The sequence below is a fragment of the Tachysurus vachellii genome, chromosome 3 (genome assembly GCF_030014155.1).
Source record: "Tachysurus vachellii isolate PV-2020 chromosome 3, HZAU_Pvac_v1, whole genome shotgun sequence".
Lineage (NCBI taxonomy): Eukaryota > Metazoa > Chordata > Actinopteri > Siluriformes > Bagridae > Tachysurus > Tachysurus vachellii.
In genome coordinates, this window is record NC_083462.1 from 4,596,042 (window position 1) to 4,612,740 (window position 16,699).

At 41.3% G+C, this 16,699-nt stretch overlaps 2 protein-coding genes across 3 annotated transcripts; both read right to left on the reverse strand.

Moving 5' to 3' along the window:
• Positions 1-770: 770 nt before the first annotated feature.
• Positions 771-14,648, reverse strand: si:ch211-106h11.3 (CCN family member 1). Of its 2 annotated transcripts, none has more exons than XM_060865418.1 (5): positions 14,331-14,648; positions 9,732-9,945; positions 6,589-7,029; positions 5,149-5,330; positions 771-3,313 (listed from the first exon to the last, which is right to left on the reverse strand). In XM_060865418.1, the coding sequence occupies exons 1-5, from the start codon at positions 14,376-14,378 to the stop codon at positions 2,894-2,896; spliced, it is 1,305 nt and encodes a 434-aa protein (XP_060721401.1). In that variant the 5' UTR covers positions 14,379-14,648; the 3' UTR covers positions 771-2,893. The 2 variants fall into 2 exon arrangements, with proteins under 2 accessions (XP_060721401.1, XP_060721400.1); XM_060865417.1 differs by having other exon boundaries at positions 9,732-9,948; positions 14,331-14,638.
• On the reverse strand, positions 14,356-16,508 carry LOC132842639 (dual specificity mitogen-activated protein kinase kinase 1). The gene is made up of 2 exons (XM_060865421.1): positions 16,003-16,508; positions 14,356-14,429 (listed from the first exon to the last, which is right to left on the reverse strand). Coding segments are annotated over exons 1-2 (471 nt in total). The 5' UTR covers positions 16,472-16,508; the 3' UTR covers positions 14,356-14,427.
• Positions 16,509-16,699: the final 191 nt, after the last annotated feature.

The window sequence follows — 16,699 nt, forward strand, 5'->3', positions numbered from 1 at the left end:
TCCTCCTGATGCTTTATGGTTTCTGTGGTAACTAGAAATAGAATAAAAAAAATTTTTTTTTTTTAATGAAGATTTTTGATTATGAAAACAAATATTGGCAAATTGCTGTTTTATCACAGGAATAAATCTCTTTAGTAAAAGATTCAAGTTCTGCAGCTTTAGTTATAATGTCTGTATAAAATGTTTTTCCGGTTGCTATCGTATTTTCAGAGCTCGAGGTGTAATGTGAGATCGGAGCTCTCTTCAGCTCTAATAATAATCATCTATATTTACCCTCTTGTCTGTGTGGTATCTTATTCTCTCTCTAAGCCGATAACGCTGATAGGAAAATAGTTTTCTAGACCTCTTACTTAGATTACAAATGTCTCGGTAAGGAAGATAAAGCTCCAGTTTCAAATTCTCACTTCAGGTTAAAGGAGAAAAGTGTAAACAGAAAAAAGGACTACGTTTGTTCCTCATCTCTGAAACAGGAGCTAGCGTTACGTACACACTAGGCACATGAGAGCTGAGAGCTAAATACAAACAGCAGGTAAAGGTATAAAGCTAACAAGTAAAAGATAATGATCTGTGTGTCTGTAGAGACAGGATGGATTTCTGAGTACGTTTCTGTTGCTCAAAACTAAACGACTCCAGGAGCTTTAGAGTCTGAATTGTATTGTGTACTTTATTACTCTTATTATTCTAAAAGTAAAAGTAAGAAGAAAAAACTAAATTCTCCAGCTTTCCTGGACATCAGAAGCAATGTAAAGGTATTATTATTATTATTATTATTATTATATAAAATTATTGCTGGGAAATAAAAAAAAACCTCAGATTTACATCCATTAACAAACAGTAAAAAAAAAAAAAACCACAGTGAAAATAAAAAATAAACACTAAGTTTACTCAAACACAACACAGTCTGTGACGGTTTCTCCAGTCAGTTTTCACACACACACACACACACACACACACAATTTTTTCTGCGAATCTCCAGTCGTTGTACTATGAAGTCACCACCAACCGGTTGCCATAGTTACAACGTTTCTCAGCGTTACACGTGAGGTTTGTTGTTTGTGTATAAAAGCATCGTTTCACACGAGCTGAAGGAGAAGCAGTGAGCACTTTACTGTCTTCACTCCCATTGGTCCGCTGAGTCGATCCGTATTCACGTAAAGATCGATTTTTCTAGTCGCAGACGTTCGCTCACGTAGCCGGAAGTGAGTCTCTCGTTGTAAATGAACAAATGAACGATATCCGGCTGCTTTGAGTCGCTGTACGTGTAAAATGCGTGACTCTGCGTGACTCAGCGTTCCCCGTTAACACACCCCACGTGTTTACACGCGGAAGTAATCTGCATTCACACATTTCGGATCATAGCTCAGCATCACATCCTGCGTTAAGAAATGTTTTCATCCCGCTTCTTTTTGTCCAAGATGGCCGCCGCCTTTAACATCCAACTGTTGATAACTTTAAATAAACAAATCTTCTATAAGTGTTTAACAAAGTGAGCATCACCACGACGTCGACGGCTACAAATAAACAGCTAGAAATACCTTAGAAATAGACGGGTTTCGTTGGCTGTTGTGTTAAAAACCAATTAAAACCCCATTAACTATCTCAACTGGCTTGTATGATGCAAACAATGTATTGTTATAAAAAATATTTAAAAAAAAGTTTTTTTTACTTTCACACGACTACAAAATGCATGTTTTACTTGCAGTCTGACCTTGAGCGCATTTGTTTACCTCCCGAACAAACAGGACGCAAGTTGGGGGATTAATTAAAAAAAGTAGCAGAGAGAAATGAGGCTTGTTTTACAAATATAAAAAAGTTTCATTTTCATTGCTGGACACCAACCACATCGACTCCAGCGAGTTTTAATAGAAATCCTTTCTAATTATAACGTGTAATGTGGATAACGTGTTCAAATCGATGTGAAGTCGAACATATTAAAAAACAACAACACACGTTTAGCTTAAACTCTACAAACATCAAGGCGTCGCTGGTGAATCTGTTTAAACGCGGTGAGCCGAGTGGAGCCGCCGGGATCTGCTGTGCGCTCTTAGTATACTTGATGGTTATTGGTCTTGTTAACGACAATGATGTCACCTCGAAGCTTCCTGCATGTCAGAAGCCAGGAGGCAGAAATGAATCCCGCGGTGTCATAAAGACACAACGCCTGGGCTTCAACCATCTGTCACTAGATTACAGAGCGACTCGGGAGCGGCTCCTGCTCGTCACTTTTAAATTACACGTTTGCTTCATGTGCTGGCGTTTGTTGAATCGTTTTTTAAACCACAAAACCAGAGGAACTGCTGCTCCCAGGATTGTAATTTGCACAGAGTCTGCGACTCGACGTGTGGACGCCAGGACGCCCGGGGCACTTGGAGAGCGTTCCTTTTTCTTTACTTGGATCCTCAGGCTTAAATAAAGACAAATCACTGACACTGGGAATCAGAGCCAAAGTCAAGGCCACATTCTTCTATCCCGAGTAAACAAGCCTGTTTCCAGTCCAGGAATCCATCATGTTTCCCTTCATCAGGTGAAGCGTGAGCTGTGGCGAACGTGAGACGCTCGTTCATCTTATACACAATAAATACCATCATATCGTTATAATAATAATAATAATAATAATAATAGCTGCATATAAAAAAGCTTTGGATAGAGTTTATCCCATCTTGTCATCTGTCCGGGGCAAATGGAACACACACTTAAAGCATACACACTGCTTCCAGGTCCCCCATGGTTACGCTAGTCCACTAGTCCAGCCTCTTTTCATTCAGGCTGCAATTGTTTATATGAAACATCTTCATCAGATCGTATCCTTTACTCCTCCACCAGGTTCTATCAGCGATTCTCAGTACATCTACGATGGAATAAACTAGAAAGTGTACAATACAAGTTCACTAAACTAAATGTTCAAGGCCGCTCTCCTCTGCTCGATCACACCAGCGCGCCGTCTACAGCTGATGATTCTGGGGCGGTCTTGGGTAAAAAGGAGTGGAGTTGAATGGGGTACAGGTGGCAAGTTGACGAACTTGTGTGTGTCTCCGTAGAGCCAGCGCTGTGGCGTGAGCGAGGCTTCATTCAGGTGATCGCACTGGTCACTGCACTTGCAGGACTGAATGAACATGACGGATTTCTCGAAGCGCTCGCCGTCGGGACAGGAGAACACCACAGACGAGGTGCGGGTGCGGCGTGGAGAGCAGCAGCGGCCGTCACGACACACGCCGCAGTAGTTGGGCCGGTAGAGACGAGCACTGCGGCAGCCTGCGTAGTGGAGACGTAACGGCTCTGGAGACTTCTGCGTGCGAGAACATTTCCTTCCTTTCTGTTACAGCAGAGAGCGGAAGAATTAATGACACGAACAAAACACGTTCATCAGAACATTCAATACACACAGACAGGAGGTTGTGACAAACAAATGTAATACATCACAAAACATCATCAGGATTTTCCAAATCCTAGAGAGACTGAATTACATTTTCTCTTAAACAAAGCACAAAGTAACTGCATGCGCTGATGACTAGTCTTAAAGCCAACTTACTCAAATGACCCGACCTAATTGGCTGTAGCCATTTTGCTATGAGTAATAAACACAGCTAATTAGGTTAGCTAGCAGATGGATGGATATCTAGCTAACTAGCTTAAAACGGAATTAGTGTCAGTTTTCTAAGGAGCAAGAGGGACAAATGTGGAAATGACACACGACTAAATAACGAAGAGAACGTTGAAGAGATTTTCTAGGCATAAATATTGTAAAACATGGCTTGCATTGCGTTTAGGATCGGCTGTGACTTGTCGATAAACTTTTCATAAGATAAAATTCAGAGCATGGAAATGTGTGTGTGTGTGTGTGAGAGAGTCAGGTGTTTGAGGAAAGGACAGTAAAGGTCAAGAGAAATACTTGCCATTAGCCAGCAGCGGTATTGAGGCACCATTGTGTCACATTCACTGCATACAACCAACAATAACAGGTGCTCCAGACTTAGCGGAGTTAGCATCTTTGCGAGATGTGTAAGGATCGTCCTAATCCCACTGTGATTCCCGGGGGATTTCTGGAGTAATGAGGAAGCGAAGGTGACCTTCACTGGGGGATCATTCGAGGGACAAACTCACCAAATACGTCACATCAGCCATGTTAGCATTTTAGGCTAAAGGACCAGTTGCTCAAATTGGTTACAATGTTGTGCAGTTTGTCAAACCTTAGAATCATAGAATATTGTAAATGAAACTGAAAACGTTTTTATTTATGTTGTGTATAAAAATTATTATTTGAATCCGGTGAGTTATTGGCTTGTAGAAGAAGACACAATATAGTTATGGAGAAAGCTTCAAAGCTTCATCTTCAGCTTCTTCTTCTTCTTCTTCTTCTTCTTCTTCTTCATCTTCTTCTTCTTCATCTTCTTCTTCTCTCTTCTTCATCTTCCTCTTCTTCATCATCTTCCTCTTCTTCTTCTTCATCTTCTTCTTCATCTTCATCTTCTTCATCTTCTTCTTCTTCTTCTTCTTCTTCTTCATCTTCCTCTTCTTCATCATCTTCCTCTTCTTCTTCTTCATCTTCTTCTTCATCTTCATCTTCTTCTTCATCTTCTTCATCTTCTTCATCTTCTTCTTCTTCATCTTCTTCTTCTTCTTCTTCTTCTTCTTCTTCTTCATATTCCTATTCTTCATCATCTTCCTCTTCTTCTTCTTCATCTTCTTCTTCATCTTCATCTTCTTCTTCATCTTCTTCATCTTCTTTTTCTTCTTCTTCTTCTTCTTCTTCTCTACTGGCTTACAGATTAAACTCCAGCTACTCAGCCACATGTCAGCGCAGAGTGAAAGTAAGAGCTACTGTAATTGACTGTGCATCTTTCATGTGCTTTGTCCTTCCCCCTTCTGCAAATCTGCTGATCTGATGACTGAGTGAATATTTTTGCTAGCTTGCTCTGCTATCTAGCTAACTAGTTACTGCGACCAAACGGTTTTCTAGTAGCGACAGACTAAATTATTAACATTGTGTCGACATACCAGCAGGTAAAAATGGTGTATGATCTGAGCTTTCCAGCGCGTGTTTTAGTATGTTTTTACAGGGAATGTTGAAGGGAGGGGATGTATACAACATTGCAGCGGCGCACTGACTCGAAACGACAGGCTGAAGAGCTGACAGAAGGAGCGCAGTACCTTCACAGGCACGTCCATGGAGCTGCAGGGTCTGATGGTGCACAGGCGCGTCTCCTTAACCAGCTTGCACTGAGCATTCTGATTGGTGACACGAGAGGACACTCCCATACCACAGCTCCGAGAGCACGATGACCACCTGGTAGTCTGGATCACACACTTATGGCTTCCCTTTTTCTTCCAGGCTGAAAAGAGGAGGAGGAGAGTGAGAGAGAGGAAGAGGGAATGAGGGAGTCCGTCACAACACAAGCACCATTCATCAAACCACCAACAATGATGCACAGAGAAGGTGATTACGCAAGTGGAGCAAAAAGCTGGCTGCTTCAGGCAAGCACATATACATATATATATATATATATATATATATATATATATATATATATATATATATATATATATATATATTTGTGTGTGTGTCTGGGTTACAAAGCTCCATTGTAATAGTCACGCATCACACAAACACAGTAAGAAAGAGATAAATCCATAAAAACCCTTGTTACCAAGAAAATATGAAATGTACAGTCAGCTCTGAAAACCTTAGAACCCTCATACAAGTAAACCTCCTTATACAAGATGTTTTTAATTATTATTTTACCACATGGGGGGGCACGGTGGCTTAGTGGTTAGCACGTGCACCTCACTCTTCAATTGTTGGGGGTTCGATTCCCACCTTCGCCTTGTGTGTGTGGAGTTTGCATGTTCTCCCCGTGCCTCGGGGGTTTCCTCCGGGTACTCCGGTTTCCTCCCCCGGTCCAAAGACATGCATGGTAGGTTGATTGGCATCTCTGGAAAATTGTCCGTAGTGTGTGATTGTGTGAGTGAATGAGAGTGTGTGTGTGTGCCCTGTGATGGGTTGGCACTCCGTCCAGGGTGTATCCTGCCTTGATGCCCGATGACGCCTGAGACAGCACAGAGACAGCACAGGCTCCCCGTGACCCGAGGTAGTTCGGATAAGCGGTGGAAGATGAGTGAGAGAGAGAGAGTATTTTACCACCATAATTTAAGTAATATTCTCCTTTTGAGGTTCGATTCGTACGATCACCTGTTATACACAATCCCCAGTTCACCAGTGCACACGCTCAAGTGCAGTGGGGTGTAAAAGTTTGTGGATGGAGAAATTGGATCATTTACTAAATTAAATTTATATATATATTATATATATATTATATATTATATATATTTAAACTAATTTCTACATTAAAAGGAGATATGGGTTATGAAGGCAGGATTTATAGATGATCATGTGGAGCTATGTGTCCTGCTCCAAACCTGAGGTGAGAACACAGTAGACATGATAAAAGTAGACAGTTTTTGTATGAGCTTTAATAAGTTTACCTATAGACACACACACACACACACACACACACACACACACACACACACACACACACACACACACACACACACACACACACACACACACACACACACACAGAGTCTCACCTGTTACACGTTTGTGACTTTGAAGCTTTTCCCACTTCCTCCCCACATCCACCAGCTCGTTACTGAGCAAGTCCTCTACCCCTGGGGGTGAATTCTTCTGTGTGGGGTAGTGCTTGGGTTTAGGCTTGGATTTAGGGTAGGCTTTAGGGTAGGGTGGGAGGTGAGGGTAGATGTATGGCGGAGGCTGTGGGACTCTGTAGACCGGGGGCAGCACTGAGGAGTCACGGTGGCAGTCGACACTCGGGCAGCATTGCCCCGGCACTTTAATCAGCTTTGGTGCGGGGCAATCAGGCGATGCCAGGAGCAATTCTGTAGGGCAGAGTGGTACGCAGCCCACAGCACCGTCGATGCATGTGCACTGGTGCTTACATCCTGCGCTGAAGTCCTCGCCGTTCTGGTACATACGTCCGTTATACTCACACGAGCGGCCTTCTGGTTTAGCTGTAAGAGAAAACGTGGGCAGGGTTGAGTTTACGACAATGTTGGAATAATTGGATTAATTCATTAATTCTGATCATTTCAGATAATTCAAAATAATTCAGTCAAAATTTTGTGGATCATTCAATACGACTTTGGTGTCTCCTGCAGTAGGCAGACAAAGCTAACAAAGCCTTAGAGTTTAGATTAAAACACCACTCACACACACAGATGTCTGGCTCAGTAACACAGTCTGTGTTTAAAGAGTCTCAGTAATGAGTCTGTATTAAACAAATGAAATTAAATCTATAAATAGATCTGGACGTTACATCAGTCATCGACAAGCCGTGGTGAGGAGTGTGTGGTGTGAGGAGTGTGAGGAGTGTGTGGTGTGAAGAGTGTGAGGAGTGTGTGGTGTGTGTTGTGTGAGGAGTGTGTTGTGTGAGGAGTGTGTGGTTTGAGGAGTGTGAGGAGTGTGAGGAGTGTGTGGTGTGAGCAGTGTGTGGTGTGAGGAGTCTGAGAAGTCTGAGGAGTGTGTGGTGTGAGGAGTGTGAGGAGTGTGTGGTGTGAGGAGTGTGTGGTGTGAGGAGTGTGAGGAGTCTGAGGAGTGTGTGGTGTGAGGAGTGTGAGGAGTGTGTGGTGCGAGGAGTGTGTGGTGTGAGGAGTGTGAGGAGTGTGTGGTGTGAGGAGTGTGTGGTGTGAGGAGTGTGAGGAGTGTGTGGTGTGAGGAGTGTGTGGTGTGAGGAGTGAGGAGTGTGTGGTGTGAGGAGTGTGTGGTGATTTAGCTAAACTGGAGGTTATAAACTTCCATTATTATTATTATTATTATTATTATTATTATTATTATTATTATTATTAGCCACAATCACATTCCTGCTCCAGCACAAAACTATACACCCAACAGGTCTCGGCTGATTGACTATTTGGGAGGAAATTGTGGATGCTTTATTTTTGAGCATTATTTATTTATTTATTTTTGGTTCTTTGCCATGAAAACTTATTCGGCACAAGAACCAATTATTCTGGAAGAAGAGCGACGACAGAAACCCAAAGAAATACATGAACACATTTATGGTGACTTTATAGTGCAGGTTTATTCTTAACCCGGGCAGAAACTTTGACTTGTTTACAGAAGATGTTTGGTTCTGTCGATCACGCTCGGCTTCATGTTTCGACAAACCCTCAACCCAAACCCCAATAGTTCCTTTATATAGCAACATATAAATACTCCGGAATGTATGAGGCTACGCGCTCGGAAATAAAATTCAGCCTGGAGCCTTGATGAAGCTCAGTGATGAGAACACGGCTTTGACCTGCTTTATGAGCACATGGTGTGTTATGGAAGGATTAAATAGTGTCATGGACCAGCTTTTCTAAAGAATCCGGGCAATTAGACCACGTTCACACTGCAGGTAAAAGTGGCCCAAATCTGATTTTTTTGGGGTCAAGTGACCAGGTCAGACTTCTTCAGGAGTAGTGTGAACACTCAAATCTAACCCAGATCTGATTTTTTTCAAATCAGATTCAGACCACTTCCATATGTGGTCCTGAATCAGACCCAAATCTGATTTTTTCCAATGTGGCCTCAGTGTGAACAACCAAGGCGGATTTGATGCGCCTTTTACGTCAATCTACATCGACGTTCGTCACAATTATGCACCGGCGAGTTAGCGCACAAACGTGACTACGCCTACAAAATGGATCAAATAATCAAAAGTTGCCTTCGACATCCGAACATTTTCAAAACACTGCGTCTCTGTGCTGCCATTACACAAACATTTAGAAAGAAAAGTGAAAATGATTACTTCCTCCATAACCTCGCCAACTTTAGCTCAACGGCGTGCTGCGTGTGACGTCATTGTTATTGTTCGTTGGCGCATGCGGGTCAGTTCGAAACAGCAAACAGTTCACACTGGTATCTGATATAGGCCACATTTTAAAAGGTAATGTGAACAGCCAAACAAAAAAATCAGATCTGAGCAAAATATCCGAATTGAGCATTAAGACTTGCAGTGTGAACGTGGCTGTAGATTATCCTAAAGGTGAGAGAGACCGTTATACTCCAGCTACATACAGTATGTGTGAACCTTTCTCGTTCCTCTTCTGTGATTCTGCTCTTCTGATGACGGGGTGAATTTTTTGGGGGGGTTTGTTTGACCTCTGTTATATTGCTGTAGGGGGCAAAAAACATACACGGTACACGGAAAGCCTAGCATTTAGCATGTTTGTGTTACTATAATGAATGTTTTAACTTATCAGCAGTACTTTGTGGGGGCAGTGGTGACTTTGTTGGGGCAGTGGTGACTCAACTGGTTAAGGCTCTGGGTTGTTGATCTGAGGATCGGGGTTCAAGGCCCAGCACAGCCAAGCTGCCACTGCTGGGCCCTTGAGCAAGGCCCTCAACCCTCCCTGCTACAAGGGCGCTGTATCATAGTTGCCCCTGCACTCTGACCCTAACCTCCTCAGTTGGGGTATGTAAAGAAAATAATTCCACTGTGCTGTAATGTATATATGGTGATAATAAAGGCTTCTATGCCCGCGTTCTATTCTATTACTTGCGTGTTTTAACTGGGTGTCTTGATAAATAATTTTTTTGCTATCTTTTAGATTTTCCTGCACTAACGTGGCGAACAAAAGTGTTTCACCGACATGCGCTGTTTCTCAGAATGGTCGTACTTTTGTACATAACAGAAAGCTCTGCATTGCAAAGTAGCAGCACGACTCACCCCTGCAGATTCCGCGAGTTCTGCCCACATCGTTGCCGTAATTACACTCGAGCCCCTTGTGGTGATCACATGGCCGGCCCTCGTGGCAGTCCTGGTTTAGCTGAGCGGCACAAACCTTACAACACCCGCAGCCGTCAGGGACCAAACTCACACCCAGAGGACACACAGAGCCCACAGGAGGGCACTCACACTCCCTCGGGCATCCTGCCTCAGCCTGCTGAGAGGAGACGATTCAAGATTCAAGTTTTTATTTATCACATACACAGGTATATATACAGTATATATATATATATGTTAACATACAGTACACAACTGCCAATAAAATGAAAATTCCTCCACTTCCTCTAGACTGTAGAACAGAACACACTGCATATATTAGTAGAAATAAATCCTGCTGTGCGCTTGACACCTGATACCATTAATACACCTGAAGAGCTGGTATGAAATTTGCGAAAAGGTTTTTCTGCAAACGAATCTTCATTAAGGATCTTAAGGTCGAGTCTTTGATTGATTCGAGTCTTTGATCGGCTCGCTGGTAAGTAAAAAAAAAACATCTGCTACTTAACTGCTTGTTAATAAACACTTTATACGGTGCTTCATACCACAATGCTGATTGGTCAGAAAGTGTCGATTTATTTACTATAACCGCAGCTCTGTTCAATCAAACACATCACAGGTTTAAATCAGCCAGCTTGTTCTAATATGATGTTGTTTCTATAGCAACAGAGGTTTTTATGTGATAACCATTACAAATTCTGAAACTCTGTTATTAAATAAATGATTATTAATGGTAAAGTTTTCTCTAAAGATCTTAGATGTTTATGGAAGGAGTCTCCAGTTTCTCTGTAACAAGAAAAGTTTGAGTTTTGTCCTGTCAAAGGGAGGGTGAGTTAAGTGAGAAGTTGCTTTGTGTTTCCTCTAGTGTTACGCTCTAGTTTTGAAGACAGGCAAGCATGACATCTCCACCCCACCCCACCCCCCCACCCCCACCCCCCAAAAAATAATAAAAAAAATAAATACATTAAAAGAAAAGAACAATAATGGGGGAGTTGTTGTGTTTGGTGAGGATCACTGACCGCAATTTAACCAAATACAAAGAATTTGTTTAATTTCCATTTATTAATTTGTGTGTGTGTGTGTGTGTGTGTGTGTTTGTTGGCTTCCATTTAAAACAGTTCGGCTCAAGCCCAGAAATATTTAGGGTCATGATTGAGGACAATGTCCCGTCCAGAGACAAGCTGTTTCGTGTTGAGGTTTTGTTCAAACCGACCATCTAAAATACCCTCTCTAATGAATATATTTAATCTTACCCAGATACAATAGTGCTATTTTCTGATTGGCTGTTGTGTAGCCTCTTTTTTTTGATTGGCTGATAAGTGTCAGACTCGACTAAGAGCTCCAGAGGAGACGCGCTTGATTCCTGCCCGGTTCCATAGAGACAGCGGTGCGGACTGATACGTTTTGGGCGCTGCGGCTTATTAAATATATGATAAATAGATAGTTTTTCTGCGTGAGAAATACGATGTGTGGCTGGAGACCGTGAGAAAAGACCCAAATGGGTGACTGTCACTCTCAATGTGTGATACATGACAGCCCTGATTAATGAATCTGTAAACTGTTCATAATGTCAATGTGTCATTCTATGAAATGAAAAATGAAAAAAGGACCATAGGAGGAAATAAAAGACTTAGAGCGACTTCCTTTCAGCCCGGTGTTTTCTTCTGTACTTCCTGTTGAGCTGTGGATGAGCTAATTATATGTACTGGATCAAAATGATGTTCTACTACGCTTCAGTTCTAATTTTAGACTATTTCTTTCAGTAAAGGGGGTCACGGTGGCTTAGAGGTTAGCACGTTCTCCTCACACCTCCAGGGTCGGGGTTCGATTCCCGCCTCCACCTTGTGTGTGTGGAGTTTGCATGTTCTCCCTGTGCCTCGGGGGTTTCCTCCGGGTACTCCGGTTTCCTCCCCCGGTCCAAACACATGCATGGTAGGTTGATTGGCATCTCTGGAAAAATTGTCCCTAGTGTGTGAGTGCGTGAGTGAATGAGAGTGTGTGTGTGTGTGTGCCCTGCGATGGGTTGGCACTCCGTCCAGGGTGTATCCTGCCTTGATGCCCGATGACGCCTGAGATAGGCACAGGCTCCCCGTGACCCGAGGTAGTTCGGATAAGCGGTAGAAGATGAGTGAGTGAATCTTTCAGTAAAAGAATGAAAATAATTGGCATTAGTTGTGTCTGTAATGATCCGCTCAGTAAGCCCAGGCTCATCATGCTGCATGTTCAACTATTCATTCGTTCGTCCTCACTGACAGAACAAAGAGACTCTAAAGAACCCACAAGTCTGTTTAAACAAACTCAATCCACCTCTAGGCTCAATGTGAAATGTCTCCTCCATGCACCAGAAAATCATGTGTAATAAATAAATAATAAAATAAAAAGTACTATATTTTTATTTTCCTGTCTTCCTGTTCCTGTTTTTATGTTCCATATCTGTGGCAAATATACTCCTGTGTGTATGGTATGTTTACACACACACACACACACACACACACACACACACAGTCACTCAGATTACACACATGTATTAGCCACTATGATATGGATCTTAAAGTATTCTGTAATTAAATTTGTATTAAAAGAGAGGTGGGATGCGAGAAGACCGGCTCATATAAAAATATGGTTTAAAATACATTTTGTTCATGTAAATAAAGTGATGAAGAGCTGAGAGTAAGTCTGGTATTCAGCGGTGTGAATAGACTGCTTGTCAGGTCTTGGTGGTGCTTCGCTTCTGGTGGAGATTCAGTTTTATATTGAGTTTTATGAGTTTCCTGTGAAAGCGTGCCAGGCTGTAGAACTGAAGATATCTTATCTGACATCCGCCGAGCCGTTGGGTTTAACGTCATGTAGGGTGTCTGTCATATAGAGCTGTCAGTTTAATGGTTCTTAATCACTTAACCATTAAACCTGTCTTTGTCTTGTTGTGTAGTTTAAAGTTAACGCTGTTCAAACGCACGTAAATCTCCTCATTATTCTACATTATGTACACAGCTTGACAGTGTTCAGCCCCAGTCCACCGTGGCCAGCTAACTACTCATTAAGTATACTTAAGAAAGTGCACTATATCCTCCAGATCCACAGTGAGTCAGTACACAAGCTCAGGACTCTTATTGAAGCTGCACATTTAGCAGATGTATTCCATTTCCATTCACACGCAGAGTGAAAAGACCTCTTCAGAGAGCTGTACTGATTTTCACCTGATAATTGTGGAGCTGTTTCTTCTCTCTGTCGTGTCAGTGAGCCAACTGTGTGACACTGAGTTACTGCAAATCATTTAGTCCAATCAGAGAGGTCCTGAGCCTGTATAACACCCCAAACACTCAACAAATCAGCACACACACACACACACACACACACACCTCCAACCTCCTCAATGTTCTCCACCCTTCTCAAAGCAAAACCTGTTTCAGATGTGGGCCGGAGATAATTCGTATTTACTCGACCTTTTCCCTCTTTTTAAATTATTTTGGCAGCGACACTGAAACTCAGTGCCAGAAAGGGTCTAAAGGGCCCGAGTGTTTCAGAGCGATGGCTATTCTGAGCACCGCTTACACCAACTAACAACGAAAACTGCAATACCTGAAATAAAATTCCTACCAGACACACATAGATGTCACACCTGACACACAGCTCAATAAAGGCACAGAGCACGAAAAAAAGAAACCTGAGTGTGTGTGTGTGTGTGTGTGTGTGTGTGTGTGTGTGTGTGTGTGTGCACGCATGTTTAATATCATTCCAATGTTAGCAAAACTAAAAGAAGATCTTTAATCAGGATCTAGAGACCGATGTAATTATAGATTACATTTAAAGTCATATAATTAAACTCATATTAACATCAAAGTGTCCCACTGACTGCATTCTGTGTGTGTGTGTGTGTGTGTGTGTGTGTGTGTGTATGTGTGTGTGTAATCACTGAATTTTTAAAGACCTTTGCAGAACCACAGTTAGTATATAATGAAAAAAAAAGACCTGAATTCTGAACTCATGAAGAACTGAATCAGTGTCTTTACCTCCCAGAGGAAGGTTCTTGCATCCTGTACCACAGAGGAGCATTTTTTGGTTCCTTTAATAAAAAACCTTTAATGGCTTGTTCTTGTGGCAAAATGGATTATATAATCATTTCCTTTCACAAAAAAAAAAACATTTGAGAGAAACACGTGAGAGATGAAGTTTCAGTTCGTTACCGCAACAAAATGGTTAAAGTACAAAACAAACCATCATTCAGTTCTTTGAGGAACCAAAATGGAAACAATAAGAAGATATTATTATTATTATTATTATTATTATTATTATTATTATTATTAGCCAAATATTTAGATCATGGAAGAACTATTTTGGTTCCTTAATGAACTGTTTGGTGACCAATTTGTTGGGAAACAAGTAAATATCTTCTGAACTTCTTCACACTTCTGAGCAGAACCTGTGAGGAACTGAAAGCTGATGATGTCCTTGTGCTCAGAACTTTCCACTCTGACTCTGATCTCTGGATGAACAGAAAATAATAAGCAGCAGAATGAAATAAAGACTGATTTGTTTACTCACCGAACCGAGGGCCATAACGAGGAGAGAGAAACACAACACATCCCTCATCTTCTGCTGATCTGCTGCTGTATAACAGCGTCCAGGGAAATGATTTATTTCCTTATATAAATACAGAAAGAAGCAAAGTCCACATTGTTTACACTGAGCACGCGGCACGTCTCTAACCCTGACAACGGTATTAATTGGAACCCGGTTTATTATATATAGATATATCAGTATAATAAACACGCCACGCCCACCTCATGTCGAAGAGCCAATAAAAAGCGCGCATGCAGGGGGGCCGTACGGACGGAGGCGTGGTCACACAGATCAATGCGGTCATTCATAAAAATTCAGATTTACTACACACCGGTTTCTGCGTGTTTATTTATACACGAGCAGAGAGAAGAAAATACTACCGGTGCTTTGAAATGGCTCATAACTTCCCCGTGTGACCGCTGGTCTGCTTTGTGAGAGATTGTATAAATATGTTCAGCTGTCTCCTGTGTGTGCCATTAAAAACACCCTTTAGTAAACACGTTACTCCTCCACGGTTCTGTGGAACACAAAGTTAAGCAGTAATTCACATGATATTCTCTATGGTTAACTTTATGGCTCTCTAATGGTGTAAACTCAAATCACTCTAATGGTGTAAACTCAAATCACTCTAATGGTGTAAATTCAAATCTCTCTAATGGTGTAAACTCAAATCACTCTATTGGTGTAAACTCAAATCTCTCTAATGGTGTAAACTCAAATCTCTCTAATGGTGTAAACTCAAATCTCTCTAATGGTGTAAACTCAAATCACTCTAATGGTGTAAACTCAAATCTCTCTAATGGTGTAAACTCAAATCTCTCTAATGGTGTAAACTCAAATCTCTCTAATGGTGTAAACTCAAATCTCTCTAATGGTGTAAACTCAAATCTCTCTAATGGTGTAAACTCAAATCACTCTAATGGTGTAAACTCAAATCACTCTAATGGTGTAAATTCAAATCTCTCTAATGGTGTAAACTCAAATCACTCTATTGGTGTAAACTCAAATCTCTCTAATGGTGTAAACTCAAATCTCTCTAATGGTGTTAACTCAAATCTCTCTAATGGTGTAAACTTAAATCTCTCTAATGGTGTAAACTCAAATCTCTCTAATGGTGTAAACTCAAATCTCTCTAATGGTGTAAACTCAAATCTCTCTAATGGTGTAAACTCAAATCTCTCTAATGGTGTAAACTCAAATCTCTCTAATGGTGTAAACTCAAATCTCTCTAATGGTGTAAACTTAAATCTCTCTAATGGTGTAAACTCAAATCACTCTATTGGTGTAAACTCAAATCACTCTAATGGTGTAAACTCAAATCTCTCTAATGGTGTAAACTCAAATCTCTCTAATGGTGTAAACTCAAATCTCTCTAATGGTGTAAACTCAAATCTCTCTAATGGTGTAAACTCAAATCTCTCTAATGGTGTAAACTCAAATCACTCTATTGGTGTAAACTTAAATCACTCTAATGGTGTAAACTTAAATCACTCTAATGGTGTAAACTTAAATCTCTCTAATGATGTAAACTCAAATCATGGACTGACTCATACACTTACAGCTCTTCATACACTCACTCACTAACCCTAACCCACTCACTCGCTCACTAACTCAAAACTCACTCATAACCTCACTCATAAACTCACTCACTCACAGATGTTGAATATGTTGAAGGTGTTGAAGATGTTGAAGGTGTTGAAGATGTTGAAGGTGTTGAAGATGTTGTAGGTGTTGAAGGTGTTGAAGATGTTGTAGGTGTTGAAGATGGTGAAGATATTGAAGGTGTTGAAGGTGTTGAAGATGTTGAAGGTGTTGAAGATGTTGAAGATGTTGAAGGTGTTGAAGATGTTGAAGATGTTGAAGGTGTTGAAGGTGTTGAAGATGTTGTAGGTGTTGAAGATGGTGAAGATATTGTAGGTGTTGAAGATGGTGAAGATATTGAAGGTGTTGAAGGTGTTGAAGATGTTGAAGGTGTTGAAGATGTTGAAGATGTTGAAGGTGTTGAAGGTGTTGAAGATGTTGAAGATGTTGAAGGTGTTGAAGATGTTGAAGGTGTTGAAGGTGTCGAAGATGTTGAAGATGTTGAAGATGTTGAAGATGTTGAAGATCAAAAAATCACACATGGTTTCTGCATATAAAATGAAAGAGTGACATGTGGAGGAGTGATGGAGTGGGGCAAGAGTGTGTGTTTGTTCAGTGTGAGAGCTAAAAAGGAGACACACCTGTTCCACTACACCTTACATCAACACACACACACACACACACAGACACACACACACACTTTTATCTACAATGTCCAGACTGACCTTTTAAACTCATAATGTGTTTTATTATTTATGTAAACAGAGAAT

What these genes read in the sequence shown, in the direction of transcription:
- si:ch211-106h11.3 (XM_060865417.1), bottom strand. Translation starts at nt 14,378, where the DNA reads ATGAGGGATGTGTTGTGTTTCTCTCTCCTCGTTATGGCCCTCGGTTCG. An exon ending in TCGTTATGGCCCTCGGTTCG is followed by an intron (nt 9,949 to 14,330) that starts GTGAGTAAACAA and finishes GTCTCCTCTCAG; the next exon opens with CAGGCTGAGGCAGGATGCCC. An exon ending in CCATGGACGTGCCTGTGAAG is followed by an intron (nt 3,314 to 5,148) that starts GTACTGCGCTCC and finishes CTGCTGTAACAG; the next exon opens with AAAGGAAGGAAATGTTCTCG.
- LOC132842639 (XM_060865421.1), bottom strand. Translation starts at nt 16,471, where the DNA reads ATGTGTGATTTTTTGATCTTCAACATCTTCAACATCTTCAACATCTTC.